Genomic DNA, 12,176 nt, shown 5'->3' on the forward strand with positions numbered 1-12,176 from the left:
AAATTGAAGGCAGGAGGAGAAGGGGACGACAGAGGATGAGATGGTTGGATGGCATCACCGACTCAATGGACATGAGTTTGGGTAAACTCCAGGAGTTGGTGATGGACAGGGAGGCCTGGCGTGCTGCGATTCATGGGGTCGCAAAGAGTCGGACATGACTGAGCGACTGAACTGAATTGAACCCCTCTTTCATGTTTCACATCACTTTATCTCCGTGCATTTTGAGAATACTCTTAGATTTATCTAAGAGTCACTAAATATATCTTTGACTATGTGTAATCTGCTGTTTAATCTATTTGGTTGACTGTTTCAATGGCTATTTTCCATTTCTAGAGATTGTTTATGGTACTTCTCCAAAACTTATTCATGGTGTCTTATTGTTTTGTTATATTCTTCTGTAATCATTATAATCATCTTAAACAGATATTTCCAGAGCTTCTTTCAAACTGTTATATAACCAAGTGTTAGGGGGCTCCTCTCAGGCTGTTGATTCTCATGGTAGATGGTTTTCTTGTTCGGTCATACTTTTCTGCTGAGAGCTTCTCTTTGTTGAGGATTTTTCCTTTTTGGATTCCATAGTAGGTGCCCCTCCGTACTGGAAGTAGGTTGCCAGAGCAGTTTGCATTTGCTTCTGCTGGTTACCTCAAAGAAATCACCAGCCTAGAGCTAATTGTTAACAGTAATTCCTCACTCGGAGGTTCTCTCTCTGCCCTCAACATATAAATCAGTTTCTCAGAAAATCTATTCTTATCCCCTCTCCTCATGTAATATTGAATAATATCACAAATGTATGTCTTATTTTCTAACTCAGTACAAATATAAATTATCACTTAGTCGTTAGAACCACTAAATAAATGTGTTTTTTAAAGGTTTTTTTTTTTGTTTTGCATGTTTAGCAGAAAGCTTTTAGGGAGATAATCTCCATTGATTTTTAAGAAGTACTGCTTTTAAATAATCATTAATTTGAACAAATGTCTTAACTAATGGCATTTGAGACTCATTGGTAGATCATCAGAGTTTAGAAATGAAGGAAAGTATGTGATGTTCTTCTAGTTTTCCTTTGCCTTGCCCTTCATTCCCACTTCATGCCTCTGTCTTTCTCCTCCTACTCTCCCACTCAGAAATTAACGATCCACTCCTCATCTTCTTTTAAGAGAATGAAATAAACTCTAATGCACAATTCTTATGTTTTGGAAATAGAGGGATAAAACTTTGTAATTCAAGTAAAATAAACCAAATTAAAAGCCTGACAAAACAAGCCTGGGGTGGTTATGGATATACAAAGACACAGTGAGTTTTCTATCAGGAACGTGTGTACCTCCAAAACACCTCCCTGTGTTTTTGGGATATATATTAAAATGAGAGATAAGATACCAAGAATCAGTCATGGTTTTTAAAACTTGAGACATATTCCCCTAATACTCTTCTTCTAATAAGTAAGAAAGAAGAATTACAGAGAGAGATACTTGTGGATTATATTAGTGTCAGATTTTTGTTGGGAAAAATATTATGTACCATTTAAAGTTAATTTTAACGTACTTGAGCCTAACTAGCTTCCCTGTACCCCACACCCTAATTCAGATTGTATAATACACTGCTGGACTGAATGGCCTGAATATATATAGCCTTTTCCTTATTTTTTAGCTTCTTGGAAATTTTAGTTTGATTGATGGTGACTATTTAGCATTAATCTAATCTGTTTAATCGACTTGACTTTTTTATTTTAATTGCTATTTTTCATTTTTAGAGGTTACTTATTATACTTTTTCAAATCATCTTGTTTTCTCATGGTAGAGTCATCCCAAGCCTCCATTTAATAGTAAATTCAGTTATCTTCCCCATCAGTGCAATATCCTAAAAAGTCAAAACTCGCTTTGTCCAGAAGTGGCAAGAACATGTATACCAATTTTTTCAGTTTACTAAGGTTTCCCAAGCAGTTCATCATTCATGTGACAAGATTGATTGCTTATTTTCTTTTTAAAAAATTTTAGGAAAACGTTTTCACAAAATATAATTGGAATGTAAGAAAATATATTTGGTTTATCTGAATGGTTTTGTTTTTGATTTGCAGTTTGAGCAATTTAATGTTAACATCATGTGGATCGAAATCAATCAGTTTTATTTATTACATATATCAAAATGGATTTAACCTAGCCCACATTCCCATTAAGACATTTATATGCTTAAATGATTCTCAAGTCAAAAATAAAATAATTCTCTAAAGTTAAAAATTTTGAAATTTTAAATATTTAACACACAATACTTTGTTTTAGTGTTATCTTTGAGATTCTTTGCAGCCTCTTGTTTGTCACAGAAATAGTTATTTGTTTTGTTTTCCTAAGGTTGTTTAAAGGTTAACTGACTAAACTGGGTGGATCTTCATGTATACTAATATGTATTGCAGCTCTTTTGGTACACCAGAAGGCCAGAATGGAACGGCTTCAAAGAGAACTTGAGATTCAAAAGAAAAAGCTGGATAAACTAAAATCTGAGGTCAATGAAATGGAAAATAATCTAACTCGAAGGCGTCTGAAAAGATCAAATTCCATATCCCAAATACCTTCAGTAAGTCTTTCTTTCTGTAACTGTTGTAACTGCTATGCTTGAACATGAGAACAGGCAACCTGTCACCAATATAAAAGCTTGACCTAGTTTTCTAGAAATGCTCTTAATTCATACTTGTTTTTCTATCCTTACCTCCCCCTGCAAAACTTGACTCCTCCTTAACTAATAACACAAGAGTTCAATGTAGATCCTTACCTGAAATTATTTTTCAGCTCGAAGAAATGCAGCAGTTGAGAAGTTGTAATAGACAACTCCAGATTGACATTGACTGCTTAACCAAAGAAATTGATCTTTTTCAAGCCCGAGGTAAAGTTCAATGCATATTCAGCTGAAATTCTTTGTATTAATTTATCAGCTCTTCCTGTGGCTGAAAACAGACTTATCAATTGTAATCTTGTTTCACATTTGATTTGGAGCCATATGGTACTACTTAGATTTTTATTTTCTGTCACTCTCCACTCCTCCCTCCAAAGTTGTATATTTGATTGAGGAGTAATTTGATATGTTTAATATCCTTCAGATCCCCTTTAGTCATATGTTAAGGGAAGACAGTGATTAGTATGTCTAGCTATATTGTCAAAAGTATTGCTGTTATGTATTAATATAATCTGTTACAATGTTTATTAAGATTGTAACATATATATACTTATATTCCTTTTTCCTGTTTCCCTTTTTTCCTTTTACCTTTGAAGAATTATGCTTTTAAGAACATGATTAAAAGGCATCCCCACTCTGATGGCACTTTCTTAATTGATGACATAGAGAAGAAAATTAAAATATGACTTAAAATATTTTTAGGAAAATGATAGTTTATGATACTTCAACTATTATTGACCAGCAATAATTGCTTATTGTGGAGTAAAAAAAGATTGGGGCATTTGGCACAGTACGTAAGTGAGTAAAAAGTGTTCCATAGACAAGTAAAAAGAATGTTTATAACTTAAACCTAATTCTAAAGTTTGGAAATAATAGAAATATATAAAATGAAAAAGACAGGAAAGGGAAGAAGCCAAAAAATAAGCCCTTAGTCACACTTCTGAGTATGTGCCAAAATCCATTAAACTGAAAGATGATTTGTTTTATTTTCTTTTAGTAAGTAAGCTGTTTATCTTGAAACAGTCATAGAAAATGGCATAATTTAACTTTGGAGAGAAAAATTTAGTGCTAGTCTAGAAAATATAATCTTTGAACTTGTTCCTTTTGTTTAAAATCTGAAGCATCATATTATATGAGTTCAGGTTTTTATTCTTACCTGAGGCCAAGCTATTTAGTTGCTTAAGACCATGTTAAAATTATATTTTACATTGTCAAATTTTAAGTTATCTTAACTTTTCACATGTAATAGGGATCTGTTCTAATTCTGTTACTTACTAGCATTAATCTAACTTCTTCCTCAGTTTACAGCTTAGACTTCTGTTATGGGTACTATCAATATATTACACCTATTTCAGCTGTTTTTGAAATCCTTTCATGTAATTGGAGATTAGAGGTGTGAAATAAAAGAAAAATATTTTTTCTATTTAACTGTGATTTTTTTTTTAAGAAAGAAAATATTTGCTTTTTAAAAATTTTATAATTTTTTTGAGCTATAAACATTGATATACTTCTTTTTATATATTTCAGGACCACATTTTAATCCCAGCGCTATTCATAACTTTTATGACAATATTGGATTTGTAGGCCCTGTGCCACCAAAACCCAAAGGTTAGTGTATCCAGTAAGTGTGAAAACTGTTGCATTTTGAAAAGCAAGATTTTAGAAAATTTTATTCTTAGCAGCCTTCAACTCTAGAAGTACTTCCAACTTCGTCATTTTTGGATGGATTCATTAGGAAGATACTTATTTTCACTTAACATGCCAGGAATTGGAAGTGTTCAAAAATGTCATGTACTTAGCCCTTTAAAAGTAATGTGCATGTTTTTAACATTCATTGTATAATCCCAGAATAGCAAATCTTGGCAAAAAAAAAAAAAATCACCAGGTATAAAAACTTGGATTCTTTGAAATTTTAGACAAACGTTAAGGAAGACACTAACTTACGAAAGTTTATTTTTCATAAGTATTCTGTCCTGTATAGTTTATGCATAGTTCTCTATAGTCAAAATTCTCTGAATTTCAGATAAATGTTTTTCTTGATTATTACCTACTATCACTTTTACATCATTGATACAGATTATGTACACACCGAAATAAGAAATGTCGAAACATTTGTGTGGGGTTTTTACTCCAGGCATTAAAAAATATGTAGAAATAGGAACAATCTTTGGTTTGTTACAAGAATTTTCATATTCTCATTCAGTATCCTGTTCTCTCCACTCCTTAAGTTTTTATTCAGTTATAATTCAATTAGGCCTAGCTGTAGCTTCATATTTTTTATTATTTAGAAGTTTTTAAACATAATTAGCTGGAATGTAATGAAGTCTTATTACAGAGGAGCAAAAGTGAAATTGGGCATTTGACACAGTACATGAGTCAGCAGGTGTTCAGACATTGGATGTTAATTAAATAAAGGAGTAAGGAAAGCAGTGGTATAGCCTAGCTCCTTAAGATAAGCAAAATGGATATTTTAGACTCTGAATGAATTGCCGTAATATAATCTTTTTATTCTCTTTCAAAAACTAAAAATTCTCATATAAAAAGATCCTGTTCTGTTTCCATGTAATTCAGTGCTTATGTGTTATGGGTAGGAGGGAGATGGGGTATAGATGAAATAAGGTTTGTCTTGACAGTTGTTGAAGCAGCATAAGGTCTGAGAGTTTATTTCACTGTTTTCGCTGTTTTTGTGTGTGTGTGAAATTTTCCATGATAAAAAGTAAGGAAAAAAAAATACTTAAAAAGCTTTTCACAAAAGATAAATGCTTGTATACTGGATATTTTTAGAGAAATAAAGAATTAGTCATTTTTGCCTTCAGGCTAAAATAGGGAGTTACTAGTTTCACTTAGAGAGGTTTACTTAGTTCTTAAAATCAGTTCTGCTTTACAATGTGGTTTTTTAACAGCTAAAATAAAGTGTGGCCATCACAAGTCATCTTGTACTGTGCACCCTAAATAACTTCCTCTTTTCTGGATTCTGGTGGTTACTTAGTTTCCAAATACCACTAATAATAAAGAATCATAATTCTAAAGACCAGAAGATTCTGTGCAGTTGCAAGAAAACCATTGAAGATTTTTTCATTTAAAAAAAAATTAGGTCCTCTATTTGATTACCTTAGATATTTAAATATTGAAGATAATCCTGGCACTTAGTAATAGAATGAAGTGTTAATACAGATTGAATGGCCCTCCTAAAAAACCTTTGTAGTTAACAAAAAGGATAGACAGGGTTTTACTGAAAATGTGCCAGATTGGAATGTTTTCTAACCTTAGTGAGACCGAAATTCTGATAAGTAGACTGGATTATCCCCAGATTAAAACAGTTGTTGTATAAAATGTTTCCTAAGTATGGAATGCGGAATAATTGTAGATGGTAAAAAGTTGAACTTTTTTAAACCATTCATTTTAATGAGTTTTAGGTGGATATTAATTCATATTGTCAGACCCTTGACTTTTAAAATATTTTTACCTAGATAAACCTTAAATAGATAATGTTTTTAATATGTATTTGTTTGTTTGGCTGTGCTAGGTCTTAGCTGTGGCATGTGGGGTCTAGTTCCCTAACCAGGGAGTGAACCTGGGCCCCCCCTGCATTGGGAGTGCGGAGTCTTAGCCACTGCATCACCAGCAAAGTTCCCTAGATATTTGTTTTAAAGCTATTCAATTTAAAGACAATTACTATATAAATAATACTTTCATGGTGCTCATGCATGTGCCAAAAATCATGGTGATGCCTGAAAATTGTGACCATGCCTAAAGTGGGAATTTTGCAATAAAATGTTAACCTTAAGACCAAACAGTAAATAAAGTGCCACTAAACAAAGTTCCATCACTTAATTATTTTGAATTTGTTACAGAAACTTGACTTCCTATATTTTTATCCACTATATATCATCGTTTGTCTTTTAAAATAACAGAAAAGATATCATTTACTTACCAGCTCAGTGGAATAGGTAGAATTTGCAAATTAATATACATTTTTAATATAATTTATAAACTACAAATCATAAACTTTGACTGGAGAGAGCCAATAATGCATGCTCCTTTTACTGCAAACCTCCCCAAATAATTTATAGGAATCCTATTTTTAAATTACAAAGATACTTCCCTCCCCCAAGAAAGTAGTTTTATAAATGTAATTTCATCTTTGACACAACTATGGAGGAATATATTTCTTATATTTAAGATACCTCTGTACATTCAAGCATTTAGAACATTGACCTCATAAAACTGCAGTGACTATTTTATAAGAAAGAAAGACTAGATGTAGAGGAAACATGATCATCTAAGATCACAGAGCAAAGAAATTAGGAGTTAATAACAGAACCATGAATAGAACTCCATTCTCATGACTCTGGATCTGGTAGTCTTTCTAGTGTTCCACAGTAAATATGTTTTCAAACAGCATGAGAAATAAAGTCAGATAAAATTTTATACTGATTTGCTTCTCCAAGTCTGTTGTTGACATTTAGTTAAATAAGATTTTAGAAATCAGTATGTATTGTTCAATTTTAGATTTCTATCAGATGGAGAACATTTAATAAACACTTCCATTCATGATAGAAATCAGAAATATAACTACTACATCAGTGAGAAATGAAACTCAAACTTGAATGAGACATTAATGCACTAGCAATACTGCATTGTAGTTGGATACCTTTTCACATTCTTAGGTGACATTATGGTAATCTTGGCTATTAGTTACCATATGAATTGATTTCCCTTTTCTCCTGCTATAAGTAAGGGGAAATGATGCTCTTTTCCCATTTGAGGAGATATTGAGGGGATTAAGTCATGTCCATGTTGCTATTCCCCAGCGGAGACGTGCCAGCCTGATAGATACAGGTTGTGAGGATCAAGCCTGTGGGTCAGTTTCAGCTAGATGCTCCGCTTGATTAACAGGCTGTTTCATGCTGTGTGGTGCTAATGTTTAACTGACTGAGCTATGAGAAAAGCCCAACAGTGTTTATAGTTGCCAATAATTTATGACTGATTTTGCTTTTAAAATAATTCTTTTGCTTCCTTACAGATCAAAGGTCCACCATCAAAACACCAAAGACTCAAGACACAGAAGATGATGAGGGGGCTCAGTGGAATTGTACTGCCTGTACTTTTTTGAACCATCCAGCCTTAATCCGTTGCGAACAGTGTGAGATGCCAAGGCATTTCTGAGCCAGGAGGCCCTATATCTTCTCTAAAACCACATCTGAAATTCAAGAAACCAGTCTGTCATCAGGGGAAAAGTTTCACTGCCACATAGGATTTTGTAAAATTGAAGGTGTGACAAGATGGTGTTGTGCTAATGTTAAATGTCAACCCACAGAGCTAATAATACCTCAGTCTAATGTCATGGGCAGTTGAAATTCATCACATGAAAGGTAATCTGCTGAAAGACTTGGTTGCCCACTGCCTAACCATGTACAGTGTTACCAGTAGCCCATCATGGATAATTCTCAGCATATTAATATACCTAGGTGTTCCCAGTACTTTTTTCCCTCATGTCACTACTGAATTTTGACAGGAGGAAGGAATAGAACCATGGCTTTTTTTTTTTTTTAAAGCTTTCGGTGAAACACTACAAACATGAAGAAAAGCAACAAGGTTTATTTAAAAACTGTTTGCTGCTGTATAGTGCCAATGGAAAGGGGAAGAACTTCACAAATCTGTGGTACTCTTGGCCTTGTCTTTGTCTTCCCTGAAAACGTCTCCACTCTGTGAAGCCAGCATCTAGGGTCTAAAGATGAAAGGAGAGCAGCAGCATTGTCTGTACAAACATGGAGTGAAATACCCCAAAGCTTTTCCTACTGTACAGAGTTCTCAAGTCCGCTTTAAGTGATTTCTTTTCTTCCCTATTATTTTCTTATATTTCTATATGTATAGTGTAATAGTCTTTTGTTAACTAATTTTCTTTTTTCCTTTTAGTGATTAAGTACTATCATGTCCCTTTTTAAGCCTTACGTGAGAGAAGCATTGCCTTCAAAATAAAAAAGCATTAATGAAATGAAACTATGCACAAAACAACTTTCCTCTACTTATTCTGTACTTTGCCCTCATGAGTACCGATGTTCTGTGAAGACATACAGATGCTGCACAGTGAATTGCAGAAAATATTACAAGACTTATGTTTATAGGTCACACTATATACTGACTTTAGTGGTGGGTAACACAACGTGGTGTTTCATCTTCCACAGGGAAGGTTAAAACAAAAGGTGTTTTTAACCCACTGACAGCAACAAGGTTAAGCTTGCTTTATCTGCCTTGTGTCCCACAGAACTTTCACAAGAGATTACTATTGGGAAAGTACAGTTTCAAAACCAGCAGCAGTACCTACAGCCCTTTTTCTGGAGAGAAATTTAAACGCTTTACTGTTGGGGCAGTCCGTTTCTAAACCTGACTTGGTGGCAGTATCGTGTATATTTATAAAACAAGGCTAGTCGTATTTAGGACAACTGAAGAAAAGCTGGAAAAAAAAGAAAAACAAACAAACTTGAACACTGAAGCAACCTCAAGCATCTCTTTATTTTGATGATATATTTTTATAAGGAAAATAAATATTCAGATGATCAGGAATGTATATAACGAAATGAAATCAAGGAAAAAATAACAATATGCATTTAAAAAAACAATTATGAAATTATATATCAGTGCTTAGAATGGGATTAAGGGAAGTGTTGAAATGTAGCAAAAGATAGGAGATAATGTAGACTGGCACCCACTGTAAATGTTTGCAAATGAATATTTTTTAAATAAGCAAGATTATTACAAGTGATTCTATATGAATGTCAGAGCCTTAACTTGCAGGCTTTGCATCTTGTATATGAGAAGAACTATGACAATCCTAGTTAATTAGATAAGAAACCCAAAGCCCTCACACTTGATGCATTTTGTTTTAAAATAGGCCTTGTTTTTCAGCTTCATCTGCAGTTCTATGTGAAGATTGATAAATCAGTTTTTACTTGTTTTATTAATAAAACGTAATTTGGATATCTTGAGTTGACAGTTTTGTGATTTAGCTGGGTAAACTATCTTTGTAACAGATAAGTTATTTATAAAAATTAAAAAACTTATATTCTAACATGGATTTTGTGACTTGTTCTTAAAGTTTTGTGGGACAGGAGGTAAATTATGCCCCAGCAGAACATTTGATAGTTAATAGAAATCAGAGGAAACTCAACCTCCAGAGTCTCCTCCTGACATCATGGCATTCCGCAGCAGTTCTCGGATTATTCGTATCAATTTCCCCAGGCTTCTTTTTAACTAACGAAAGCAACCATGTTCAGCTAAGCCAGAGAAATGAATATTCCTCTTTTCAAAGTTTACTATGGCTTTATTCTTTCATTTCTCTTGGGGTTTTGTTCTTTAAGTGTACCCCATTGTTGACATGTGATTTCTTGGGCCATTTAGCCTGAGTAAGTCACTTGGTTCATATTGGCTCTCTCACACTATGTATATGTGCTGAAGATGGCAGTACTTCTCTGGAAGAGAACCTTCAAGAGTTTTCAAAAACTTACGACTCAATTTTTCTGAACTTGAAAAAGAGCCAAGTAGTGCTTGCTGATCTCATTATGACATAACTTAAAGCTCTGCCGTGGCTGCCCTAGTGGCTCAGACGGTAAAGAATTTGCCTGCAATGCAGGAGGCCAGGGTTCAATCTCTGGGTCAGGAAGATCCCCTGGAGAAGGGAATGGCTACCCACTCCAGTGTTCTTGCCTGGAGAATCCCATGGACAGGAACCTGGAAGGCTACTGGAAGTCCATGGGGTCTTGAAAGAGTTGCACAGGACTGAGCAACTTTGTCCACCATGATTGGTCTTTTAAACCTAGTAGGACGAATATATTCTTTGCCAGGGAACATAAGGTCTAGAGACCACCTTCAAGAATTGTTGCAGTAAAATAGAATTACAGGTCCTATGAGCCTCAGATGGAAAAATGGACTTCACTTCTCATTGCTGATCATATGTGGGTGCTGACATTTTTTATTTTTAAAAGGGGGGTGGGCAGTTAGTGGCTCATGTAAACTGGCCCTCTCAGGAAAGCTTTTAACAAAATATTGACTAGTATCTACTATCATAGCTAGTACATTATACAAAGAAGATGCACATTGTATTGAGAATTTTTGTAGAAAAAATAAATTTATTTTTCTTTTAAAATTTCCATTTTTTTAAATGACCAAGAAGGATCAAGCTACAGCATAATGTTAATTGACTTTATACTGGAAAATTGAAATTGTGCATAAAATCATATCTATGATAGCCCAAAACTGTATTAGCTCTTAGCTTTAAATTTGTAATTTAATCAAAGCATGTATAAATAGCAAAGTTAACTGACATTTCATCAGTTTCCTGTATCCCAATTTAATGTTGATAGGCAATTATAGTGAACAATGATACTTTAAATGGTAAAAGATACAATAACCTGTGAGTAATTGAAGATGGCCATGCTGCCTTAGAAAATAATAAGTCTGCAGTGGCACCAAAGGCCATTCCAGATTTAATATATGCTTGCTAGGTATTAGTATAGTTTTACACATAATATTACAAAATAGTTAACATTTCTCCATGACAAGTGAGCATGTTTTTTTGTGGCTCTAGTTTTTAGAAGCTATAAGCATATCCATTTTACTTGAAGTGATTCAGGGTTGCGATTTCATTTTTATTGTTTCCATCTGAAAATATAACTAGGCAAATGAGAGAAAAGACTTCCTCTAAAGAAAGCACAATTTTGTAGCTTTGTATTTGTTAAATTGGATTTTCCCCCCTCAACATGTACTAGGCTGTTCAGTGTTTTCTGTTGTTCTTGTCTTTCAACCCCCCCACCCCAGGGAGTGTAGTTAATCATTAAAAATGCTTGGTTATGCATTGTCTTCACAACTATTAAGTTTTTTCTATGTTATAGATTCAAAAACAGAGTTGCTGTGTTAACAGTATAATAGTTCATTTATTTACTTAGTTAAGAAGGTTATGAAAGCAGTTGCTTTCTTAACACTGCCATGTTGTTCCACAGCTAGACCCCCTCAAGTCTTAAAGAGTTGGGACAGCCACGATCCAATTGGGCATCTCCCTGGATTTACTCTGTGATCCTAGGATAGTCACTTGCTTTTCACTCCTTACCTTGTTAAAGGAGGATAATTATATTAATGTTAAACTCTCCTCACAGGGGTGTTGAGGGGCTTAATGTGAATCCATCAGAGCCAACCTCTTCTCTCACTAGGAACTGGAGTATCCTAAAGCAGTGGGTTACGTTTCTGTATGAATGGGTTTTGAAACATTTTTCTCAACAGTATTAACGAACAGAATGGTAACTTGATTTGTTTATTTCTTTGAGTTGGCCTCAGAACATCTCAGTCTTTCAGAGTTTGGTATTTCAGTCACTGTGATTGAATTCTGTCCCTCTTTTGATGTCAAAAGATTTATTGCTTTGCAAAGGTTTCAAGGCTGACCTGAAGATCAAGTCTGTTTATACATGTCCAGCTCTCTAAAGAATGTACTTTTTATGATGGAGAATAACAAATCATTTCTC

At 34.0% G+C, this 12,176-nt stretch overlaps 1 protein-coding gene across 9 annotated transcripts in view; it reads left to right on the forward strand.

The window, feature by feature from the left end:
• TAB2 (TGF-beta activated kinase 1 (MAP3K7) binding protein 2) overlaps positions 1-9,642 on the forward strand; it is an 82,568-nt gene extending 72,926 nt beyond the window's left edge. For all 9 annotated transcript variants that reach the window (XM_081529926.1, XM_081529927.1, XM_081529929.1 and 6 more), the window contains 4 exons: positions 2,405-2,565; positions 2,778-2,871; positions 4,189-4,269; positions 7,688-9,642. In XM_081529926.1, the coding sequence (XP_081386052.1) occupies positions 2,405-2,565; positions 2,778-2,871; positions 4,189-4,269; positions 7,688-7,830 (479 nt within the window). In that variant the 3' untranslated portion in view covers positions 7,831-9,642. The remainder of the gene's footprint in view (positions 1-2,404; positions 2,566-2,777; positions 2,872-4,188; positions 4,270-7,687) is intronic.
• The last annotated feature ends 2,534 nt before the right edge of the window (positions 9,643-12,176 follow it).

This window comes from Giraffa tippelskirchi, chromosome 9 (assembly GCF_054371585.1).
Source record: "Giraffa tippelskirchi isolate mGirTip1 chromosome 9, T2T-mGirTip1v1.2.pri, whole genome shotgun sequence".
Taxonomy (NCBI): domain Eukaryota; kingdom Metazoa; phylum Chordata; class Mammalia; order Artiodactyla; family Giraffidae; genus Giraffa; species Giraffa tippelskirchi.